The 27,130-nt window shown below is 38.1% G+C and overlaps 1 protein-coding gene across 1 annotated transcript in view; it reads right to left on the bottom strand.

Moving 5' to 3' along the window:
• Positions 1-27,130, bottom strand: part of RASA1 (RAS p21 protein activator 1) — a gene marked incomplete at its 5' end in the record, with an annotated part of 144,733 nt that overhangs the window by 58,593 nt on the left and 59,010 nt on the right. The window contains 7 exons of the mRNA XM_081089009.1: positions 3,659-3,737; positions 6,018-6,168; positions 8,800-8,852; positions 13,192-13,223; positions 16,905-17,022; positions 22,783-22,853; positions 26,017-26,152. Of these exons, the coding sequence (XP_080945135.1) occupies positions 3,659-3,737; positions 6,018-6,168; positions 8,800-8,852; positions 13,192-13,223; positions 16,905-17,022; positions 22,783-22,853; positions 26,017-26,152 (640 nt within the window). The remainder of the gene's footprint in view (positions 1-3,658; positions 3,738-6,017; positions 6,169-8,799; positions 8,853-13,191; positions 13,224-16,904; positions 17,023-22,782; positions 22,854-26,016; positions 26,153-27,130) is intronic.

Below are 27,130 nucleotides of genomic sequence, written 5' to 3'. Positions count from 1 at the left end.
CCAATTACCTGAAGTCAATCACTGTTCAGAAATATTGAATGGAAAATTCCAGAAATGAAACAATTTATAAGTTTAAATTGCATGCTATTTTGAGTACTGTGATGAAATCCCGCCTAGGACATATATCATCCCTTTTTCCAGTGATCCATGCTGTATCTGCTTCTTGCCCATGAGCCATCTCAGATCAACTGTTGAGGTATCACAGTGCTTATTTTCAAGTAACCCTTCTAGTAGCCTAACACTAAGTTACATCACCTATGTCATTTACCTCACTTCATCTCATCACGTAGACATTGTATCATCTCACATTATCACAAGAAAGGTGAGTACTGTACAATAAAATATTTTGAGAGAGACCAAATTCACATAACTTTTATTACAATACTTGAGGCCCAGTGCACAAATTCATGCATGGGTGGGGTCCGGTTGTCTGCCCCTATGGGGGCAATCGGGGCCGGGGCAGTGGGAGTGGATGAGGGCAGTTTGGGGGGCCTGAACAGGGCCCCGACTGGCCTTGTTGGCTGCCCCAGTGCACATCATAGTGACCAGTCATTTCGGTAGCTTGGCTTTTATATATATACTAGAAGCCCAATGCACAAAAATTTGTGCACTCGGGGGGGGGAGGGGTGTCCCTCAGCCCGGCCTGTGCCCTCTCGCATTCTGGGACCCCTCAGGGGATGACCACCTGCTAGCTTAGGCCCGCTCCCCGAGGGATTGGGCCTAAGATGTCAATCAGACATCCCTCTGGCAGCCCAGCAGCCCTTGGGGGATGTCCACTTGCCAGCGGGGAGCAGGCCAAAACTGCAGTCGGACATCCTTAGCGCTGCTGAGGAGGCAGGAGAGGCTACCGCCACCACCGCTGTACTGGCAGCCATCTGCCTGGCTTGTGGCTGAGCAGAGCTCCTCCCATGTGAGAGACCCCTGACCACCAGAAGGCAGCTCCTGCATTGAGCGTCTGCCCCCTGGTGGTCAGTGTGTGTCATAGTGACCAGTCATTCCCAGTCTTTCTGCTGTTAGGGTCAGTTTGCATATTACCCTTTTACTATATAGGATAGAGGCCTGGTGAATGGGTGGGGGCCGGCTGGTTTGCCCTGAAGGGTGTCCCAGATCAGGGTGGGGGTCCCACTTGGGTGCCTGGCCAGCCTGGGTGATTGGCTGAGGGACGTTTTCAGGCTGGCGGGTTACTGAAGCTCCCAACCTCTCCTTTTTTTCTTTTTTTCTTTTATTCTGGGATTTATTTACCTTCTATGGCTTTCACTGAAACTGAGAGCTGGCTTTAGCTCTGAGGCTCGGCGCCAGCTCTGAGACCTCCGGTTTGTTTGGATTCTATAATTGAAACAATGTTTCAGCTCAGCTCTGAGGCCCGGCTGGCTGAAAGCAGGTTTCTGGGGATTGTTTAGCTTCTATAATTGCAACATTGTTTCTTAGACTGCAGCTCAGAGGCCAGCAGCGGCAGGCAGGGAACCTTGGCTTCCTCCATCACTGGAGAAAGCAAGCCTCCTGTTCGCTTCAGCTGCCTGGCTGCCGGCCGCCATCTTGGTTGGCAGTTAATTTGCATATCTTGCTGATTAGCCAATGGGAAGGGTAGCGAAGTTACGGTTAATTACCATGTTTCTCTATTAGATAGGACTAGAGGCCCAGTGCACAAAATTCATGCACAGGCGGGGGGGGGTGTCCCTCAGACTAGCCTGCACCCTCTCCAATCTGGGACCCCTCGAGGGATGTCCGACTGCCCGTTTAGGCCCGATACCTAAACGGGCAGTCGGACATCTTTCTCACAATCCAGGACTGCTGGTTCCCATCTGCTCGCCTTCCTGCCTGCCTGCCTGCTTGATCGCCCCTAACCACTCCCCTGCCAGCCTGATCGATGCCTAACTGCTCCCCTGCTGGCCCAGTCACCCCTAACTGCCCTCCCCTACAGGCCTGGTCACCTCTAACTGCCCTCCCCTGCTGGCCCGGTCACCCCTAACTTCCCTCCCTTGCCAGCCTGGTTGCCCCTAACTGCCCACCCCTGCTGGCCTGGTCATCCCCAACTGCCCTCCCCTGCTGGCCATCTTGTGTGTTGGAGTGATGGTCAATTTGCATATTGCCTCTTTCTTATATAGGACTAGAGGCTCAGTACATGAAAATTCATGCACTGTGGGGATGGGGTCCCTCAGCCCAGCCTGCCCCCTCTCACAGTCCGGGAGCCCTCAGGAGTGGGAAGCAACCTGGTGATCAGGGGAAGGCGATGCCCCATCACACCTCTACTGCTGCCACTGTCAGCAGCGAAAGCCTCGGCCCTGGTTACCTGAGCCTCAGGCAGCCCTGGGCGGCCGGGGGGCTGAGGGGACTGGGGGCCGCCATCTTGTGGCATGGGCACTGCCATCTTTGAGTGCAGGGCAATTAGCATATTCCCTCCTTACTGGCTGTAGGTGCTGCCATTTTGAGGGCTTGGCAGTCAATTAGTATATTACCTCCTTATTGGCTGTGGGCACCACCATCTTTGTGACAGTGGTCAATTAGCATATTCCCTCTTTAATAGATAGGATAATGTTTCAATTGTTCTATTTTATTAGTTATTGTTGTTAATCTCTTACTGTACCTAATTTATAAACTAAACTTTATGATAGGTATGTATGTGTAGGAAAATATCTACAGCAGTGGTTCTCAGCCTTCCTAATGCCACAACCTTTTAATACAGTTCCTCATGTTGCGGTGACCCCCAATTTCATTGTTACAAATTGAACATAATTAAAGCATAGTGATTAATCACAAAAACAATATGTAATTATAAATGTGTTTTCCTATGGTCTTAGGCGACCCCTGTGAAAGGGTCGTTTGACACCCAAAGGGGTCGCGACCCACAGGTTGAGAACTGCTGATCTGCAGTTTCAGGTATCCATTGGGGGGACTTGGAACATATTACCCTTGGATAAGAGGGGAGTACTGTACAGTCGGTTTTGTTGTAGTTTACAGCAAATGACATTTTGTAAACTTAAATCTGTCCCAACATAATGGAAAATTAGGAACCAATTTAAGCATAAAGTTAAATCCTGTTTGCTTATGTACAGATACATATGTGAGATACACTCGGTAAATGCAGAAAACTGCAACCAGCTGATTGAAATATGGGGAATATACAAAACACAACTCAGATCCCCTCAGTGCCCCGAGTGTTATATGCTATACTCATCTACCCACATCTGGTGTTATAATGCCATCTATTTCAGGTAATCCTCTTCTTTCCACCTCATAGTATTCAAAACCCTTCCAATGGCGACTTCCACAAGTAAACCTGATCTTTTTCAAGGTAAAATGCCATATTTATTGTAGTGTTCATTTATTAACTACTTAATATGCGTAAAAACTATGATAGATTTTTATTAGGTTCTTTAAGCGTCACTGATGAAGTTTTAGTGTTGTGCCCCTAACCACACTTTTCCCATTACTCTGCGGTTTTTACTGCATGACTTCACATAACACTGTGACTTTTAGGAATAATATGTTTTAAGTGCTAACCGCTCCTGGTACCCCAATTACAAAAAGAAGTATGACAATCAGGAAAAATATAAAGTTTTAAATTCAATCCAATTTTAAATGCTTGAGTGTGTACATACATATACCAAAAATGCATTTTGAAATAAAATGCTAATTATTGCAAAAAGAAAACACTGACCTGCATTGGTACAGGTTCCTTAAGATAATAACCTTCAACAATTTGTTCTTTCCGATAGTGATCTATGATGTCCCCAATACTGTTAAAATAAAAATTATTTACATTGTTATCATCTGTCTCATAGTAAAAGTGATGTGTTTGCAATTTTTTCCAAAGCATATTACCAGAATACATTAACAGACTATAAAATCATAATAGTCGTATTATTTTAGAAAAATAAGAATGTTCCTAATATGGGTTTACAATCAGAATACCTTAGTCAAAGATTCCAATTGTTTATACACATACTTAAAAGTCACTATTAAGAAAAGAATTAAAAGTCTACTTTTTAAATTTTTAATAAGAGTATTTATGAGACTGAAAGAAGAAACTCACAGAGAAATGCCATTTACTTATTAGCAAGTAGTGAATTAGCAAGTATTAAACTAAGAATTTTTATCATCAAATCATTTACATATTCTGCTTTTATAATGACAATAATATAGTTAGGTCATAAAACATATATATAGCAGATGAAAGCCGAAGAAAAAAAAAAGAAAGAGTAGGAGGAATCTTACATGTAGGATTATTGTAAGCCTTATTGATGATTTTGAGAAACATCCATAAGGACAACACTGCAACCAACTGAGCCACTGGCCAAGGCAATTATTTTATCTTTTAGAAAAGTGTCAAGATAGGCATTTATCAATTCAGTTAAGAGTATGTGTTTAAAATTCAGTTTTATAGATTCTAAATCCCCAGAAAACTGGACAATGGGGAATATTTTTTTAAATATATTTTTTATTAATTTTAGAGAGGAAGAGAGAGAGAGAGAAACATCAGTGTTGAGAGAGAATCAATGATCAGCTGCCTTCTGCACGCCCCCTACTGGGGATCGAGCCTGCAACCCAGGCATGTGCCCTTGGCCGGAATCAAACCTGGGACCCTTCAGTCCACAGGCAGACGCTCTATCCACTGAGCCAAACCAGCTAGGGCTGGGGAATATTAATTTACCTTCCTAAAGAGCTCAAATTGCAGTGAGAATGTCTAGATCAGACTGTAATGTAGAAGGTACTCAGCAGCTTATTTGTAAGGTGTGCAAAAGATCTGTAGACTCACATCTTCCATTTGATACTTTATAAGTGTCTAGTAACTTCTCACAAGCAGTAAGAACTGTTTTTGGTGTGTGTTTTTTTGTTATTTTGTGTTTTCCAAATAAACCAGCTCGTGAATCCCTATATACTCAACGTCAAGCTGGAATTGGAAGAAATTCTAAATGGAACAAAGAATGACAGACACCATATTTGAACTTTCATTTTAGCTTATGCAAAACTCAAAATAGGAAAACAATACTATCTAGAGTTATCCAGTAAGGGAAAACTTTTATAGTCAATATAAAATGAAAGATGACTGCCAAAACCGGTTTGGCTCATAGTGGATAGAGCATCGGCCTGCGGACTGAAAGGTCCCAGGTTCGATTCCGGTCAAGGGCATGTACCTGGGTTGTGGGCACATCCCCAGTAGGAAATGTGCGGGAGGCAGCTGATTGATGTTTCTGTCTCATCGATGTTTCTAACTCTCTATCTCTCTCCCTTCCTCTCTGTAAAAAATCAATAAAATATATTTAAAAAAAAAAAAAAAGATGACTTTCTGTTATGCAGGAAAAAACAGGTGACATCCTGGCATATGATTTCTTTATTAACTACTAGAGGCCCGATGCACGAAATTCGTGCAAGAATAGGCCTTCCTTCCCCCAGCTGCCACCACTGGCTTCCCTCCGGCCGCCAGCAGGCACTCAGGACCCGGGCTTCCCTCGCAGCCCCAGCTTCGCCCAGAAGGTCGTCCGGAAGGACATACAGTCTAATTAGCATATTATGCTTTTATTATTATAGATTACCTAATCAAGTGACTAAAATCCATTCTGAGTTTTGCAAGCAAAGAGTTTACTTAGAATTTTAAAGATGAGAAGAATCAATAATTACAAATAAGAAATATCAATTTGAGAACAATCCAATTACATTTGTAGTAAGACTCTGGTTACTCTTTAACAACTTTTTTCCTATTAAAATGACTCACTGATTAAAGAATGTATTTTCATTTCTTAAGTGTTTTGCTCTCCTATAGATAATGATCTGGCAAATTTGTTGCATATAGCTTGTTCATAAATAATCAAAAAATTGTATAAATTTGAGGAAAATAAGTTATTAATTTATATTCATGTCTAAAGAATTCTTGGACATTACTACTAAATTATTAAAGGTTTTATACCTTTAGATTTTAAAAAGTCAAATATTAATTTTTAATATGATAGTTATATTACTGAGATTTTGACTATTTTTTGCAAAAGTAAAAGAGAACTAAAAATTTTCTCTCAACTTACCTGTTATAATATCGGCCTCCCATCATAAACTGATTGTTTGGTGTTGGACATATTTTAAATCGCTGAATATTTTCACTGGTCCGAAAATAAAGTGAATAGTCACCAGGAGTATTGTCTGAGGGCCTCACAAGAAAACTGCAGACTTGGCCAACTGTAAAAATTAAGCTATTAGTTTTATCCCCTAATTATCAAATAAACAGCATTAATTAATATAATTACAATAGTACAATCAAAAATCATAAATGCATGCTGCTGAAACCGGTTTGGCTCAGTGGATAGAGCGTCGGCCTGCGGACTGAAAGGTCCCAGGTTCGATTCCGGTCAAGGGCATGTACCTGGGTTGCGGGCACATCCCCAGTAGGAGATGTGCAGGAGGCAGCTGATCGATGTTTCTCTCTCATCGATGTTTCTATCTCTCTCCCTTCCTCTCTGTAAAAAATCAATAAAATATATTTTTTAAAAAAAATCATAAATGCATGCTAATTTTCACCAGGAACTTATTTTATAATAAAGATAATCTTAAGACTTAAAAAAATTTTTTTCTTGTTATGAGTCACAAAACCCATGACGTTGCTTGTCTTTATTATATAATACAGGACAGAAGTTTGCAACAGTGACTACTGGTTAATAATGTCAATACCTGTCAAACTTGGAAAAAAATAATCTAAGCACAGTTAGGGAATACTAGTTAAAATGCCATTTTTTTGGTAAATCCATTTAGTAAAGAAAAATCCAAAAAAGTTACAGTGAATTTTGCTTAAGGATATTCTGTACTTTATCAATGCTTCTGATTAAATACTAAAAAGTAGAGACTAAAATAAAATGGTAACAAAAGTTTACAAAGGTAAATTCAAAACAACTGAAATATTTGCACAACTTATAAAAATCAATACACATGCACTATATTTCATTCAATAGTTACAGTCCTGAAAAGTCATATAGAAGCAAATCATTATATATAAAATATCTTCATATTAATTTTAGAGACGTCTTTTTGATATCTTTAATTGGCAGTGACTCAATACTAAGATGCATTTGCATTCTCTCTGTTTAAATCCTAATGACATAAATCAGAACTTGCTTGCTTTTAGGAAAACACAATGAACACTCAAAATATCAAACTTAATTTTTATGTAAATTACAAGTTGTTCCAATCATTCCACCCAGACACTTACTACCAAGTCATTTCATGTTCAATATAAAGAATTGGAATTAATGCAAAATTGTGTATGCATGTGCCTGTGTACTTTTCAGGGGAGAAAAATCACAAGATTCTTAAAGAGCACATATCCAATAAAAACAAAAGATTAATGTAAGGAAATTAAGTTTACCTCCTTTCAACTTAATATGCCTAAAAACAACAGTGAGCCCTAACCGGTTTGGCTCAGTGGATAGAACGTCAGCCTGCGGACTGGAAGGTCCCAGGTTCGATTCCGGTCAAGGGCATGTACCTTGGTTGCAGGCACATCTCCAGTAAGAGGTGTGCAAGAGGCAGCTGATCAATGTTTCTCTCTCACTGGTGTTTCTAACTCTCTATCCCTCTCTTCTCCTCTCTGTAAAAAAATCAATAAAATATATTTTAAAATTAAAAAAATAAAAATAAAAACAACAGTGAGTACAAGTATTTGGTGGTGTGCATATAAACTTATACCCAAAATTCAGTAAATTCACAAAATAAATATTTTGGTCCCACTGAAAGCTGATAACATGTCATTTTGGTTGAGCATTTGGCCTTCCTTACTACCAAATAGCATTATCATGTTCTTTATGTTTAACCTAGTTAACCGACATCCTCACAATAAAATTGAACAGTTCTAAAACTGCCTCAAATTTTTCAAAAGAGCAACACAGTAACTACATTAAAATGCAATGCCTTATGGCTCCAAGTAACTCGGATAACATCTTTATCAGTAGTTTATTTACCACATACAGAAAACATAGAAACTCTTGAACTCTGGTTGTTCTTTAAAGGACGAAGAATTCTAAATTACAGATTGCATGTAACTTGTTTCAGATCCTAATATGGTATGGTTTGCTGAAGAAATATTTGGTAGTTAAATAATTTTGTCTTAAATATTTAGTTAGGATGTTGATAGAATAGTTTTTGTTTTAAATATAAACCCACAACAGAAGTCAGTTGTTACACTGCATATCTCTATAACCACAATTTGGGAAATGTTCAAATTAATATATTCTAAAAGTCCAGTTACATAATTCTATAAGTGCAGAAAGATAAATGCAGTAACATATGCTGCAGGTAAATAGCAAGAAATAATAATAATAATTAAAACAATGATCATAATTATGGTTTTTATACAATGGAAAGCTCATGATCATTAAAAAGGAGAAATGAAAATTTATATATGCAGATATGACACAATTTCCCCAAATATATTCTAATATAAAAAAAGTATGTTGTATGTTTCTATGAGTGTGTGTGGGGTGGTATGTGTAGGGTGTGTTTAGGGGTAAGGAAGAGACAGAAAGCTTCAGAAACAACAACAAAAACCCTCTCATCTGGTGCTGCTTTTGGAGAAGAGGAGGACAGGGGCCTGAGGCAGAAGGAAAACATACTTTACTGAATGTTATACTGCATGTATGCTTTCAATGAAAAATACCAAAAAACAAAAACACAAGTTTCTCAGTGCTGGGTAAGAAATTACAATATGCATAAATATCAAATGAATGCTAAAGGCAAAATAACATACTAAAATAGTTGGTTTGCTTTTTTAAAGTATTTTTAAATGAAGACATCAGAAAAGACAAGTGAATATACGAGTACCTGTCATTAGTAAATTATAAGCTTCTTGCTTGGAAATTTTCCCATGGAACCATCTTAAAAAGAGAACAGTATTTTTGGCTGTTGAGTATAATTCAAACTGATAAAATAAATGCAATACAAGTGATCAATTATCTCATTCCTTTTACATCTAAGTTACAACACTTTATAAACATGCATAAATTCAACAAAAGAAAAATTAGGAACAATCTAGTATGAACTACAATTTCCATATTAATTACCAACACAAAAACAGCAATGATTTTAATCCTGATAATGACAAACTGTTACATCCTTACATCACAGCTAGTGTTCTCTTTTCTTTTTATTGGAAGGAAGGGGTGGTATAGGTAGAGCCCACTACAAAATTAACCAGAATAAAAAAAAAAAAGGTAGACATTCTTCTCATATTTCTCTCAAAGTGAATTTCCATATAATATGTGATAAGTTCTCTCTTCAAATAAAAATTAAAAAATAAGGCTGATTCAGAGTTTACTGAAAATCAGAAAATAAGATTTAATAGATGACAACTCCAGATCAACTCTCTACCACTTTGCCATATATTCTTAGGGTCTACAATTGCCTTTAATAGTGGCATAAAGTAGAAATACTACCAGAATAAAAATATAAGTGGTCTAAAATCCAATGTTACAGGTTTAGAGGCTATTCACACTGTTTTAAACTAGCCATGCTATTACTGATCAAAGTATTAAAATGTAACTGAATTTTTACCTTTTCACATGAAATGTGAATGAATGGGAAGTTAAACTTTTAAATTATCTCTTTAACTCTATGCTAACCATTAACAGATCTCCTGGGACTCTCAATGCAAATTATGAACAATGCAAAGCCAAATATACAACAACTAGAGCAATCTGGGTGGTGTTAAAAAGTAGTAAGGTTCTATATTGCACTCAATTATATTCTAAATGATTATTTACTACAAATGCTAAGACAGGATTTCTATATTCCAGGGAAGAGTTGATTAAATGACCTCCAAGGCCAATCCTATATTTACATAGCTAGAATAAAGGGGGAAAAGGGAATTCTAAGGAGGAGGGACAGCAAATGAAGTTTAGAGAACAAATCGGTAATATCGTTTTCTGAAAGGATTAGATTTGAGTTTCTTCATTCATACATTTATTCCCTATATGTAACATGTAAATATTACAAGCACACAGTTTATACCACTAACAGAAAAACCAATCTGTTTTTTTAGGAAGTCCCCACACTAGTAAGAAAAAGTGACACAAATACTGTATAACTATAAAAACAATGTAGAAAAAGTAATAAAGCATAGTGAAAGAAAATTATGTGCTCAGGGCACTTTTGGAATAACAGAGAAAGGGCACCAATTCTGTAGAGAGCATACAGTAAAGGAAGACTTCTTCGGAAGAGTGATATATGAGTTAAGTCTTTAATAGGAATTAACCAAAAACAATGGAGGAGATTTCTGGCCTAGGAGGTACCTTGTGCAAAGGAGAAAAACAATAGTATGCATTTGAAGATCTACAAGCTGGAGAGTATAATACTAGAAATGATATGAGGGAGCACTCGAAAAGGGCACAAGAGCTAGATCAGAGAATCCTTTTAGGTTCTACCAGGTAAAGATGGTAGAGAACCATTAAAAAGTCTTAAGTGATAAAGTGATACAGTCAGATACATGTTTTAGACAGATAATTCTGACTATTAGAAGAAAGGATCTGCAGAAGCTAGTATTAAGGAAGACAACTTGGAGGCTGTTGCTACATCAAGTCCTGGTAAGAGATGAAAAGAGCCTGAACTAGAATACAGTTAAGATTGAGAAGAAGGCAAACATTCAAGAAATGTTTTAGAAGATAAAATTATCAGGACTTGGCACCTATATTACAGAAATAGGGAGCTGGAAAAACCACAGCTGAAGTTATACCACCTATTTAATCTCAAAGAGCACTGATGGGCATTACTGAGGATGCTTCATTGCCAGTCTCCACCTTAAGAAATTAGAAGATGACAAATACATAAACCAACAATGCAAATTTAGCTTATGCTAAATAGTTAATGAATAGAGAATTATAAAGTTCAAAAAACTGAATTGAAATGTTATTAAATAAAAAATGATTTCCAAGTGAAAGTGGGAATAAGAAAACTGGATATTGTTTTAAATATTTACTAACACTTGACATTTTTCTTTTTTAAAATAAATATATGGTATTATTTTAATAGGGATAAAAATATAGATTTCTAGCTGCTCTTGAAATACAAGAGGATTTCACAACACTAGACTCCCATTCTTGCACACATCAGTTAGAGGGGTTACCATACTGCAAGCAAACACTTTCTAGTTTTTTAATCCCCTCAGTCTTCCCTAATGTAAAGAGTGGGTGCCAGTTGCTGTTTATTACCACAATGTTGTTTCCATGTACCTTGATCTCTATCAGGAGAGAAAATAAGGATCAAGGATATTTTAATTTGAAAAAAATGAGATATTCAACTAGTCCATTTCATTTGTTTCTATTATCTGTATGTACCCTCCAGGCATTCATTAGAATCTGTAATTCCTGATAGTAGGGAGACTTCAAACTAATAGAGTCAATAAGATACGGTTTCACTGATGGAGCCTATTTTGCAGCAACATAGAAAGATACAGAAAGTGAACTCATAAAAAAAAAACCTCATATATTCCACTGGAGGAAGAGTGGGGAACTAAATAAAGTGTAGTATTTAGCTTAATGTTTTATGTTCTAATGATCGGAAACAAAATAAGCAAATATTTGAGAGGCAAGCTTTAAATTCCACCGATTAATGCTAACAGAATGACATGAAAAAAGTGTTCCACCAAAAAGATATTAGAAGATGAAGTTTATTAAAATGAGTCGAACAGAATTGGGATTAAGAGTTCAGATCTTATCCCTGGCCAGGTAGTTTAGATGGTTAGTGTTTTCCTGATAAGCCAAGGTTGCGGGTTTGGTTCCCAGGTCGGAGCACATACAGGAAACGACCAATGAAAGCATAAGTAGATGGAACAACAAATCCCTCTCCCTAAATAAAAAAAAAATTTAAAAAAACCCACAAAGTTAAGATTTTCAAGAACAATAATACAATTAAAGCAAAGCTGAAACACCATATAGAGTGATTTCCCATAAGAGGTTATTGTTTAAAGTTAATAACTTCTGGAATATAAAAGACGAATGTGGCAAGTATCAGTGTAGTAATGCTTGGTCTTTGAATTAGCCCTTACAAGATACATAAAATCAGCCTAAAAAGATTATGAAAAGAAAGTCCTTGCAGAGTCTTATATGGGAAAGAACAATGATCTGGAGGAAAAGTTCTCTACCCACCCATTCAAATACTTGAATCATCCTATGTGATAAAAGGCTAATATGCAAATCGACCCAATGGCGGAACGACTGCTCGCTATGATGCACACTGACCACCAGGGGGCAATGCTCAACGCATGAGCTGTCCCCTGGTGATCAGTGCACTTCCACAGGGGGAGTGCTGCTCAGCCAGAAGCCCGGCTCACAGCTGGCAAGCGCAGCCGCGGTAGTGAGAGCCTCTCCCACTGGATGTCCGACTGACAGCTTCCAGACTGAGAGAGGGTACAGGTTGGGCTGAGGGGCCCACCCCGCTGAGTGTACGAATTTTGTGCACTGGGCCTCTAGTCCTATATAAAAGCCTAATATGCTAAGTGTCCGGTCATCCATTCAACCAATCAAAGTGTAACAGGCTAATGATATGCTAAGGCCGCCCAACCCCTTGCTATGACGTACACTGACCACCAGGGGGCAAACAACCAGTGGAGTAGTCGCTATGACGTGCACTGACCACTAGGGGGCAGATGCTCCAACTGGTAGGTTAGCTTGCTGCTGGGGTCTGGCCCATTGGGACTGAGCGAGACAGGCCGGACACGTCCTAGAGCCCTCCCGTGGTTCCTCCCCGGCTGGCCAACCTCCCGCATCCCTCCCTGGCCCCAATCATGCACTGATGGGGTCCCTCGGCCTGGCATGTGCCCTCTCACAATCCAGGGCCCCTTGGGAATATTGGAGAGCCAGTTTTGGCCCAATCCCAAAGGCCAGCCCAAGGGACCCCACTGGTGCATGAATTCGTGCACCGGGCTTCTAGTAAAATACATAAAAAAGCATGGTGATTAAAACAGAAAATGCTATTAGTAAATCAATAAATAAATATAAGAAATTGTGACATTCATAATGTTATTAATGTAATGTTTACTGAAGAGTCTTTAGTGATATAAAAGTTATATATAGGTATAAGCCACCTTCATTATTTAAAAATAACACTTTATCACTAGGTTCTCAAAGTATTAATTTTTAAAAAAATATTTTTTGTCCAAAGTTACCCAATTAGTAGGTTTACAATTTCCCCCCCCCCTTTTAATAATTAATACAAACTCACATTTTGCCTTCATGTGGATCTTCTTCTCGGCCCTAAAGGGAAAGACATTAAGACAGTATTTTATATAATTAACTATTAATCTATTTTTAAATTAATAAAAATCATTCCTTGAAACATTTCTCCCCTGCCCTTCATATTTATTTATACATATATATATATATATATATATTTTTTTTTAAAGGTGTTTCTGTTGCAGAAATATCTTTACAAAAACTCTCTCCTTATTCTTCTTACTTACTGTGACTACTCTAATTCAGGCTCTTTTCCTAAACTATTACAGTAGCCCAACTAGTGCCCTACCCTGCCACTCCAATCTGGATTCATCAGTTTGTCTTACATTAAGAAACACCAAGATGAAAACAAATACATTTTTTAAAACCAAACCTTTAATACCCCTCTACTGCCTAACAAATTCCTCATTTTACAACCAAAATCCTTTATCATATGACTCAAACCTATGTTTCCATTCTCATGCTAACAATTCTCTTTAAGTATCTATTCCACTGTCACACATAACTTACCTATTTGCTTATCTACATTCTCCCAACACTGTAACTTATTTTACTTAAAATGTCCTTTCCACTCACTGCTTCCTGTTAAAACCTAAACCATCTAGACAGGATCTATCTGAAACACCATCTTATAAGTGAGGAACTGAGTCCCTAAAATGTAAATATGAAATTTTCCTTAGAATAGAAAGGACATCCTTTTTATATCATCTTTTGAACTTTATCTTACTCTATTTGACACTCCTATTATTTAAGATATACCAGTGTTATTCATTCTATTATAGTGACTATAAGCATCTTAAACTCTTAGTGCTTCTTTGTTAACATTCATCACCAACACAACCACTAACACAATGCTAGGCATATAATTTTCACTGAAAATACAGGGAAGGGCAAGAATAGGTTTATAGCTGTGAGTGCACAAAACACAGAGCTAATTATTGTATTATTTTCCATGTGAACAACTGTAAACCTTTTGCCATACCCAGTATAACTTGAACTGTAGTTTTACCAAGCTTAGTACCTGGCACTAAGTTTTCAATGAATAATGAAAGAGAATAGAAAAATGACCTGACTGCATATATGGATATACTTCTCACTCATTAAATACCTAACCAAACTAAAATCAAACATTCACTGAATGCCCATTATATTACAAAGCAGTGTACTAGAAAACATTACATAAAAACGTAATATATTACCATTGTCCAAAAGGAGTTAATCTCTACAGAAGAGGTTTACACAATAAATCAATGTTTTATAATGTAATGAAATATAAAATTAAGGTGCTATGGAAACATAAGATGGAACAATTTAGCCTAAGAAAATCTAGAAATGCATAAAACCTCTGTGAAAGAAAGGGCAACACCTAAACTGAACGGATAAAGATGATCAATTTTACAAGGCAGCCTAGCAGGGCAGAAATGCCAAGGAAGACGGAAAAGAATAGACACAGAGACAATCATTCATTCAACAAACATTTACTGAATGCCTACTAATGCCAGACACTATTCAAGACAATGGGGATACATAACTGAGTCAGAGACAAAACTCAGTTTACATTCTAGAGTTAAAACATGAAAGTCTAAATGTGCCTGGAGAACTGTAATTGGAGTTTCAGAGTGGGAAACTATTTAAATCCAATCACCAACTGAACTGAATGCCTGAAATCTAGACATTCTTTGATGGCTTTTCAATCTACAAGGAATCATCACTATATTCCAATGAAGATAATTATGAAAATTTATTCTGAATATTAGAGTAAAATATTTTTTGTAACTCCAACTTGTAACTAGGTCACTAGTAATTTAAAGTATTACTATATTCATTTTTAGAAGGCACATCACACTGTTTTCACACTGTTTACTCATACTGAGTTAACTTTCTCTCGCTCTTTTGTTTCCCCCTTTCCTTGTATAGGTTTTAGGTCATGTCTCCTTATCTTAAATTGAGCAACTTTTTTTTTCTGTACTCTTCAGGTAACTTTCACTTATTCTTAATAAAGTATATCTTGTTAAATTTGACCCAGAATTCCAAAACACTCAGGAAAAGTTTAATTATACTGTAATTCCTTTAAATGACCAGAAAAAGGGCGGGGGGGGGGGGGGGGGGCAGAGGATTACAGCAGGAGGAGAAAATTCCAACATAAAAGCTTTACCTTAAGAAATTTTGTAGTAAAACCAATACAGGTAGTAAGTTTCTTCAGTTTGAACACTTTTTGCCTATATGGAATAAATATCTCTCCTACTGTAGAACACAGAATACTAATCTAAGGATTCGAAATTCTAATCTTGGCTCTTCTACTAAATAACTATGTGACTATGAGTATAGAATATATCATACCATTTCCTTAACTCCTCATATAACTTACTTCTACATATCAAGATCTGGCTGCCAGAATAGGCAGACAAGAGAATAGCAAAGAAAAATATTTTCCACTGCTGTGTTCCCGGAACAATCAGGGCACAGGTTTCATAGCTTATTTCCAGGTTCATGGCATAATTTAAAAACATTAGTCCTGGCTGGGTAGGATCAATGGATAGAGCATTGGCTTGCAGAATGAAGGGTCCCGGGTTCCACTTTGGTCAAGCCTCCGTTGCAGGCTCAATCCTTGGCCCTGGTTGGGGTACATGTGGGAGGCAACCAATAGATGTACCTCTCTCACATCGCTATTTCTTTCTCTTTCTCTCTCTCTCTCTCTCTCTCCCCCACCCTTCCACTCTCTCTAAAAATCAAGGAAAGCCCTGACTGGTTTGGCTCAGTGGATAGAGCGTCGGCCTGCAGACTCTAAGGTCCCAAGTTCGATTCCAGTCAAGGGCATGTACTTTGGTTGCGGGCACGTCCCCAGTAGGGGGTGTGCAGGAGGCAGCTGATCGATGTTTCTCTCTCTCTATCCCATTCCCTTCCTCTCTGTAAAAAATCGATAAAATATATTTAAAAAATAAAAAGTAAAAAAATAAAAATAAAAATCAAGGAAAAATAAACAAAATAAAATAAAAAAATAAAAACATTAGCTCTGAGGGTTGTAAAAGGTGACAAAAAAACATTCCATTTTTCTGGACAAATCCAAAAGGCAAGGTTATTCCAAATTTGTAAAATAATACTTGCTATGTTTCAGTGATACTTTTAGTATTGTCTCTGAAATGCAAATGCTGCTGGAATGCTGACCTCCTACCTGAAAATATGCAAATATGATTATTTATACTGTTACTATTATGTGATGTATTATGTATTATGTGATGACAATAAAAACAAGGGGAATATTTAAAATGTAGAACCATATGATAATATGTGTATAATATAACTGAGTTTTTCCAAGGTTACTAGAAAATTATATGTAGATTTGGGAGACAAAGAATTTGAGATTCAATGATCAGTGACATAACATCAATTATGAGGAATATCAAGACGACAAAAAGAATACAAATAAGCACAAATGCTAATACATTTTTTTTAATTCTTAGAAACTTAAGAAACCTTCTGAAAATTGGCAGCTATAGATCAAAATATGCCATCTTGGCTATGTTTTTAATAAATAAATAGCTATCACTAATAGAAAATACATTTTAATAAAAATTTGTAAACTGAGGTTTATTATAGATAAAAATGTATTCATTCATAGATAATTTCCGTGTTTATAGACAAGTTCCACAATTTTACAGAGATTTAAAATTCTGAGAGTGAGAAGAACAGAACAAAACTTACCACCTCTTCTACTAGGTCTTCAACAATTAGGCCTTGTTCATCTGTTCTTAGATTTGTAACCCACATCCACCCATCTTCTAATTCATTATGAACGATGAACATATCTCCTTTTAAGAAACTGAAAAGAGCAAGTATAAAGGTATTGACCTTAAAAATTTTAAACTTGAAAATTTGAGTAATCATGTAACACACCACAGAGATAATATGATACTGGAAAATGCAACAGATTAGAGTCAAATACCCTGAGATTTTTGTCCTATTTCTGGCATTATCTACAAGTAAATGTTTTATAATTTAAAAAATCTGAATTAATTTCCTCGTGGGTAAAACAGATTAATAAAGGTCTCTGGACTGTATGTATCATTGGATTAAGGTTAGATTCAAATTGGAATTTTTGTAAACAATAATTATATGTGTATTGTAGGGCTTTGGGGTATAACTCCAAGAAACCTGAATTTGAAAATTTAAGTGTCAATGTTATCTTTCAGAGGTAAATTAGATATAAAATTATAAACACAAAATAATTAACTCATTACACATACACAAGATACTTACTTTAGAAAAAGTTTATTTGACATAAGCACAATTAGCCTTATCATGAAAAAGCTTATAAGAATTAACAATTTTCTACTAAAAATATTGTTTTATTTAATTCATTCAGACATCCATGAGCCAACAAGTATAGCATTCTTTCTTTAAAAGTGGTACCAAGGAATATATTATGAGGACACATGCATGTTTTTTTTATCTATTTCTGACTAGAGGGATGCCTATACTACCTAGTTTCTTCTCATAGGAATCTAGATGTTTTCAACCTCCACACAATCACAGGAGAAATATGTTGTTGATGTATGTCATCAATATAAAACCATCAGTAATTCCTTGAACTTTTCTTTTTAGGCTTGAATAAATGCCTCTGAAGGCTTAAGGTTTCAAGATTGGTAGGATACTACCATTGATCCTATTCCAAAATTCGTATGTGTCATATATTCCTTTATCCATTTTTCTTTCAGTCTTAATATTCACAAACTGAAGTTCAATTAGGTAAATCTAAAAAACTTTTTCCAGGCTATCTCAAGCTGCATGGTTTTCTGGACAAGTTTAAGAACAAAATTCTTGTATACAACACTTTAGATGTGGTACTCAATTTGAATAAGTATGGAATACAGCATTCTATCTTTTAAATTGCTTACTTTTATTTTACTTTTTAAAAAGTTTATTGGGGTGACACTGGTTAATAAAACCATATAGGTTTCAAGTATACAACTCATTAAACATCATCTACACACTGCATCATGTGCTCACCATCCAAAGTCAAGTCTTTTTCCCTACCCATTTATCCCCCCCCTTTTGCCGGTTTCTACCTCCTCCCACCCCCCTTTCCCTCTGGCTGTCACCATACAACAGTTGTTGGCCCTTGTTTATGTGTCATATATAATGTATTTTTCCCCTGCATAATCCCTTCAAGGAGGTTAGGGGGCTTTGTGCATTCTATCTTGATTTCTACAAATCTTGTTAATGGTAACCAATATTTTACTAGCTGAACAGAAGCAGACTTTAACACTTAAAAGTAAATTTTTCCTTTTTAAAACCAACTACGTTAATACATTCAATAAAATAGTTATTAATGAGTAAAAAAGGGAGTACATATGGACAAGAAAAAAGAGAAATGAGAAGTGACAAGTGTCATTTATTGGTCAAAAGCAGTCATCTAAGTTTTTACTTTATTTTTGGCTTCTGTCATTGTTGCTATACTACTAACTTTTTATGGTGCAAAAACACACAAAAAATTAACCCTTTGCGGTCGTTTGTCTACTCTCAGCCACCAAAGCTTTTTTACCGTTCCGGTCGTATGTCTGCTCTCAGCCACCACAGCAAGGAACCGTACGAATCTTAACTCTATTCATTCATGTATCAGTTCATAATTTCTCTGAAAGCTCTTAAGTGTCGAAGCGACCTTGTCACGAACCAAAACACTGCCCCAACAAATCGGAGATATCGAAACTCAATATAAACAAACGCGGTTGTTCCACACTCGCCATGCAAAACACCGTGGCCAGTCAGTCGCCTTTTGAGAGTGAAGAAATCGACAAGCTTCGGAGATACTTCGCAGAATTTCAAATAAAGCTTTACAAATTACGTTTAACTGTAATTAAGCATTCTCGCTTGTTAAAATATTTCAAAATACTCCAAAATGGCAAAAAGAAAGTTACCGAAAGAAGTGTACTGCGAATCTGAAAGTAACGATGAAGAGTTTTATTTTGGCACCTTGAATACTGACTCTGACGTAGAAAGTGGTAACGTTTGCAGAGATTGTACTAGTAGTGACGTAGTTCCAAAAAAGAATTAATAAATCTTGTTTATCCTTCATAATCTTGCATGTTATGTATCACTGCTCTTTCAATGGAAATTAATTCCGACCAGTACGACACCCATGTCCAAATTTAATACGACCGCAACGGGTTAAAAATTAAAAAAACTTCTTAGCACAAACAATATAATTAAAAGATTCATTCTATATTATTCTGCATTTTTCACCATAAGGGGTTAAAGTGCTTTGCTAAATCTCATCAATCTTCAGATATTTTTACCTAAAAAACTTCACAGGTATATCCAAATTTCAAAAAGACTCTTAACTTCATACATATTTATATAGTAAAATTAAAATGTATACAATTCAAATTCTTGTTAAAATTTTCATCTTCTTAGATCAGTATTTCTCGATTCTGAGGCAGTCTCTTAGGACACCTTTACATTCTTAAAAATTGATACTTTAAAAGGTTTTTATTTATATGGGTTATAGCTGTTGATACTTAATCATATTAGAATTTGAAATATAAATATTTTAAAATATATACTAATTCCTTTACTACTATGCTACTAATAATAATATACCCCATTACATAGTAACAAAGAGTATGAAAAATAATTATATAGTTGTTGATTTTAGTGAGAATATTCATGTTTTATGTTTTTGCAAATCTCAATGTCTGGCTTAACTAAAAACTGATGGACTCTCATATCTTTTTTTCATTTAATCTGTTGCAATATGATATTTTGCTTAAAATACATGAAGAATATCTGACTTCACACAAATATGTAGTTGTGAAAGTGATGAATATTTTAATAGCCTTTCAGATAATTACAGATGATATTTTAACAAAAACTCAACAAGTGTCACTTTCTTTAACGTTAGTTGTAATGTGGAATCCAAAACTATCAATAAACTTTCTGTACCCATTCCAATGACAGATCTCATACTTTGAATGGATCTTTTACTTATACATAATTTTGTAACATCATGCTGGATCATTTAGAAAATACTGATTCACTGAGCTATGCAGATCTTCCAGATGTAAACACATTATACACTATCAAAACATCACATTCTTTAATATTTCTACCACTCTCATTACATATTTGGAAAGCTGTCAAATTCCTGAAGCAGATATAAGATTTCCAAAATTCTAATTTTTGCTTGAAAGCTCAAATTAAATTTTGTCACTGGCAAAAAAATACTGCCAGTTATCTCCCTTGAAATAACATATTCACTTTGCTTTCTTTAAAAAAAAAAAAAAAAGTCAAATACTTGAGAATGAATAATCATAGTTTTCCTCTTAGTCATTGTATTAAGTAAAAATGGTGTGCACAAAAGCAGCACCTGTTTCAGCTCTGAACCCACTGCTATTCCTCAAGATACTGAACTTCACAGCGGATATGCTAGCTTTATTCATATAATACTTCCCATTTCATCACACAGAATATTTACAAGAGGCGTAGTGCCCTGGCTGGTGTGCCTCAGTTGGTTGGGCATCGTCCCCTATGCTGAAAGGTTGCCAGTTCAATTCCCAACCAGGGCACATACCTGGGTTGTGGGCTCAATCCCCTATAAAGGGGCAGGCAGTAGGCAGCCAATCAATGTTGCACTCTCACACCAATGTTTCTCTTTCTCTCCCTCTAAAAATCAATAAAAGTATTTAAAAAAAAAAAAAAAGGTAAACTTACTTAAAAAAAAAAAAAAGAGGCACAGCCAAGGGTTGAGATTTAATAAAATAAGTATTTCTTACTGTCTAATCAAGAACAATCTTAAGCCCTAGCCAGTTTGGTTCAGTGGATAGAGCATCAGCCTTGGACAGAAAGGTCCATCCCAGGTTCAATTCTGGTAAAGGGCACATACAATGGTTGCAGGCTCAATCCCTGGTCCTGGTGGGAGCTCGTGCGGCAGGCAACTGATCAAATGTGTCTCTCTCACATCAATATTTCTCTTTCTCTCCCCCTCCCTTCCACTCTCTTTAAAAATTAATAGAAAGCCCTAGCTGGTTTGGCTCAGTGGATAAAGCATGGGCCTGCGGACTGAAGGGTCCCAGGTTCGATTCCGGTCAAGGGCACATGTCTAGGTTGCGGGCTCAATCCCCAGTGGGAGGCATGCAGGAGGCGGCCAATCAATGATTCTCTCTCATCATTGATGTTTCTATCTTTCCCTCTCCTTTCCTCTCTGAAATCAATAAAAAATAAAAAATAGATCAACAGAAAAATATCCTCGGGTGAGAATTAATAATAAAACAACAACAACAACCTTAAGTGAAACTGGCTTTTTTGTTTGTCTAACTGCGAATGTGTACAGCAAGCATGTCAAACTGAAAGGCTAACATGGGCCAAATAAACAAGGTTCAAGTTTATGTGGGCCACAAAAAAAAACAAAAGCTTCAATTTTCATAGCAATGTAGGTTTATTTCGACAGAGACATGCTGAATACAAGGGGCTGAAATAAATGAATAATCGTTAACATAAAATAATAGAACATTTTAATAAAAATTAATATTTTTCTTGAACATTAACTTACCAGACAACTGAATAACTGTACAAATTAATAAGTGTAACACAAATAAACCTATTTTTCTTATCTCCGAAAGGGAAATATTTCCTGTTGCGCACATCAAACAAGTCAGTATAAGACTGATGGTGTGGCAATCGGCTGCTAAAATATTTGCTGCTGGTATTTGTGGAGAGATACGGTGCGCCTGCACATAAGGGGCATAAGGGAAATGAATGCAACACGATTATAGTAATCAGTCATTAGCGAACGTTGTAGTTCATTGTTAGTAACTAGAGGCCCAATGCACAAAATTCGTGCAAGAGTAGGCCTTCCTTGATCTGGCTGCCGGCACCAGCTTCCCTCTGGCACCCGGGGCCCGGGCTTCCCTCTGGCCGCCAGCAGGCACCTGGGACCGGGGCTTCCCTTGCAGTCCCAGCTTCATTTGGAAGGATGTCGGTCTAATTAGCTTATTATGCTTTTGTTGTTATAGATTATATATAACAGGATATTGTAAAAATTAAGTTACAAAATTTTTATTAAAACATTTCTTACATACCATTATATTGGCTGGGCCTCAAAAATATTTGTTGTGGGCCACATGCGGCCCATGGGCTGCTAGTTTGACATGCTTGGTATACAGCTACTATCTTGATTTGTGCTAAGGCCAGCAGTTTTACTGTCAACTGCTTTTGTACTATCAGTGCAAATGTCACATTGAAAAAGGCAAATGTCTTAGTATTATCATGAACAGTTGAGAAACAGATGTCTTGTAGTAATAAAATTAAAATAGAGTATAGAATATAACAGAACTCTCCTTACTTTCAGAGATAGTCTAATAAAAGCTAAGTTATTTCTCCTGTCATCTTCACTGTGGCCACTCTGATCCAAATCCACAATCTAAACAGACAAGCCAACTATGATTACAAAACATCAGATTCAATATTAAAAGCACCTTTACCTTGCTGCATGTTATTTCCTCAAATTCCAAAACCTTTCTGATCCAAGAGAAATAAGTTAGCAAAGTCTTTCAAATGCCAACAAATGAGAATATGTTATAAATACCTTATTTCATCAGTATCTGGAACTTTTGTGTAAGGCAGAATGGCTCGAACACGCCTCCTATCTTCTACTGGCTAAAAACCATAAACAATGATTTACAAAAGTAAATAACCTTCTTATAGCAAAGTCAAATCAAGTATGTCCACACAAAGTGAAAGCCAATAAAAACCAATAGACTCATTCAAACTATGTCTTACTGATGCTCTAAATACCCAAAGCCTATAAATGTTTGTCTTGTTTTTATTGTTATTTTTATAGAATTTCTTGCAATAGTATAACTTATGTTTTATCAAGCATTAGGAGCAATCAGTAAATCCTATATAATAAAAGCCTAATATTCAAATTGTTCGACCAGGAGTTCAATCGGAAGTTCAACCGCTTGCTATGATGTGGGGCGGCATGGGACAGGGCAGGCGTTGGCGACGCAGTGCTGGCAGCGGGCAGCAGTGGAGACGCTGCCAGCCCCGATGAGCACCGACGGGCCCCAACGAGAGCGGGACCGTGGCAGGATGGTGAGCAGGCAGCGCCAGCCAAGGCCAGTGCGAGCAGGACCCGACTGCTCCACCGATCGCCCCGCAGATGGCCACCATCAGCAGCATCAGGCCGCCACCTGGCTCCCAGGCACTGAGAGAGCCATGCTGGGAGCCTGGCCCCAACTGATGGCCCTACAGACAGCGACCAGCAGCCGGCAGACCCTGATCACCTGATCAGGGCCAGGCCCCGGGCTGGAATGGGGAACTGGAGGTGGGTGGTGGCGCCTGGGAGGGAAACTGCAACCTCTCGCCAGCTACCTAGGGGTGGAAGTGACGGGGATGGAGGTGCAGTGAGAACAGGGGGTGTCCACCGAACTCGCTCTCACTCCCCCTCCTAACTTCCCCTGGCACACCAGGGCTTGCGCGCCAGGGAAGCCCCAGCGCTCAGGTGCTGGGCATCCACGCGACCTCTTCTAGATGAGCTGGGCTGCAGCCACTGGAACTGGAGGGGCCGGTCAGGCTCCCCATGGGTTCACGCAGAAGCCGGTCTGCAAGGCTGGCCAGAAGAGAGCGCACTGCTCACCCAGCTTCTGTGCAGCGCTGCTAGGCGGCCCAGCAGCCCATGCTGCGCCCCGGCCTGTGGCGTCCAGCCGTGCTCACTGCATCTCTGGATGCCGTGACTCAGGTTGAAGGGGGTGCACAGGGGCTCAGGTGCTGCCCAAGGCCCAAAGGTCAGCTGGGACCTGCCCTTCCACACCGGACGCTCGCGCTTCGATCGCCAGCCCAGACTAGGAACCACACCCGTGCTCGAATTTCGTTCACTGGGCCTCTAGTTTGAAATAAACTATATGGAACATATAAATTAACCTTTCTCTGATCATATATATATATATATATATATATATAGAGAGAGAGAGAGAGAGAGAGAGAGAGAGAGAGGAGTCTCTGATTATATATACTAGAGGTCCAGTGCACAAAAATTTGTGCGCTCAGGGGGGTCCCTCAGCCTGGCCTGTGCCCTCTCGCAGTCTGGGACCCCTTGGGGGATGACCACCTGCTGGTTTAGGCCCGCTCCCTGGGGAATTGGGCATAAGCTGGCAGTCAGACATCACTCTGGCAGCCCGGGAGCCCTCGGGGGATGTCCACTTGCCAGTGAGGAGCAAGCCTAAGCTGCAGTCGGACATCCTTAGCGCTGCTGAGCAGGTGGGAGAGGCTCCTACCACCATGGCTATACTGGCAGCCGGCAGCCTGGCTTGTGGCTGAGCAGAGCTGCCCCTGTGGGAGCACACTGACCACCAGGGGGCAGCTCCTGCATCAAGCATCTGGCCCCTGGTGGTCAGTGTTTGTCATAGTGAACAGTCATTCCCAGTCTTTCTGCTGTTAGGGTCAGTTTGCATATTACCCTTTTATTATATAGGATAGAGGCCTGGTGCATGGGTGGAGGCTGGCTGGTTTGTGCCCTGAAGAGTGTCCTGGATCAGGGTGGGGGTCCCGCTTAGGTACCTGGCCAGCCTGGGTGAGGGGCTAATGGCTGTTTGCAGCTGGTCACACCCCCTCAGAGTGGGGGTCCCCACTGGGGTGCCTGGCCAGCCTGGGTGAGGGGCTGATGGCTGTTTGCAGGCTTGCCACACCCCCTTTGGGGGGGGGGGGGTTCCCACTGGGATGCCAGGCCAGTCTGGGTGAGTGGCTGAGGGCTGTTTTCAGGCTGGCCAAGCCCCCCGGCAACGGAAGCTCCCAGCCTCTCCTTTTTTTCTTTTTTTTTATTCTAGGATTTATTTACCTTCTACAATTGAAACTTTGTTGTCTTCAGTGGAGCTCAGAGCCAACTCCTGCTCGCTCCAGCTCCGTGGCCAGGGCTGGCTGAAAGCAGGTATCTAGGGTTTATTTATCTTCTATAATTGAACTTTTTTGCTTTGAGTGGAGCTCAGAGCCAGCCGGGAAGCTTGGCTTCCTCCATCACAGGAGAAACCAAGCCTCCTACTCGCTTCAGCTCCGTGGCTGCCAGCCGCCATCTTGGTTGGGTTAATTTGGATACAGTCGCTCTGATTAGCTGGTGGGCGTGGCTTAAGACATAGCAGAGGTATGGTCAATTTGCATGTTTGTCTTTTATTAGAGTGTGTGTGTGTGGGTGTATATATATATATATATATCTAGATATATCTAGATATATATATAGATATAGATATAGATATAGATATAGATATAGATAGAAGGCATTTGTTAGGCTATCACTATACAATATTATAAAAAATCAAGTAACTTAAATACAAAATTACAGTAGGTCCTTGGGTTACATCGGATATCCGTTCCTACCGTGTGATGTAATGCGATTTTCGCTGTATGTCGGAACCCACCTACATAAGCACCTACGGCACTCACACGGAGCACATACACAGCAGTTAATGAAGTGAAACAGTAAAAAAAATTCAAAAGAAAGATAACAATTCCTGACCTTTTACTGTGGCAAATAAGCACGGGTAGGGTCCCTAAGCCTGGCTGGCAATTGGGGCCAATCGGGCCTTCCTTCCCCTGGCTGCCAGCTACCAGGCTTTCCTTTTTTTCCGTGCCCCGCCCCCCCCAGCGTGGTCAGCACACATCATAGCGAGCCGTCGAACTCCTGGTCAGTTAACTCCCAAGGGGACAATTTGCATATTAGCCTTTTATTATATAGGATAAACATCACAAGAAACTGAATGAGAGATATTCCAATTAGTAAAGTGAAATAATAAAGTTTTGAAAGATATTTTATTCAAGTTTTACTTGCCTCTGGTGGTGCAACTGGATAAAGCAATTTTTCTCCTTTAAGCAAACACGAAACATGACTGTAATAACCTATTAGGTCTGACAGTGAAGAAAAACGTCTTCCACCAATGTAGTAATCTCCACACATAGCAATAATCCTATTTGTATAGGAAAAAATACAGTGTAACAAAAACCTTTATAGATAATTTTGAAGACCAAGTTCCATAATTATAAACCCATAATTTTCATACTCTTTTAACTGCATCCCTATATTAAAACATTACTTATTAGTATCTTCACCATATGCTAATTACTTGAGGTTATTTCTTCTGCAAATATATATGCATGCATTTCATAAGAAATATATATGTTAACACATGATAAATCTCAATTACATAATTCATTAAAATATTTGTGAATCCATCCTCACATATGTCTTCTCATTTTCCCTATGAATGACTCAACAGCATTTTAATAAAAACCTCTGGCTAAAAGCAGCTTATAGATCTCTTGAAATATTTACACAGTATAATAATTTCCATTCTACATGTGGTACTAATACAGTGCAGAATATAACAGACCTCTTAAAGTTGATATTAAAATCTAAAAATCAAGGTATACAAACATTTTATCCATTAACATTATAGGCACTAGATGATTTTTTCATGCCCATAAAAATAAAAGCAAATAAAATATGTATATATATTTATACATACAGACTTTGATTATGTATATTTGCAAATACCTACATGCACATTTAATTGAAATAAATATTTGTAAAGAGTTTCAGAACAGTGTAGCTAAAATGAATTAAGGGGCACACACCTTGACTCTTAAAAATTGTTTCCTGTATTTTTTGTTATTCTGTATTTCCACTTTATCACTCAAAGTTTCCTTTTAATTGAAAGAATTTATACTTTAAAAGTAATAATTACATTTGGGATTAGTACAGTAACACCAGTAATGATACTGGCTTTTAAAGAAAAATATAAACATTCAACATCTATTCTAAATCGCTGATAAATCATTTAAATGAAAACAAATTTCCTTGTCCATTATTTAAATGTCATTGAGTCATTCACCTTTATTAAAATAGATAGTTTTACGAATAGTATAGCAAAACAGCTGTATTATAC

This window comes from Myotis nattereri, assembly GCF_964212035.1.
Source record: "Myotis nattereri genome assembly, chromosome: 4".
Classification (NCBI taxonomy): domain Eukaryota; kingdom Metazoa; phylum Chordata; class Mammalia; order Chiroptera; family Vespertilionidae; genus Myotis; species Myotis nattereri.
This window is presented reverse-complemented; position numbering and strand designations above follow the sequence as displayed.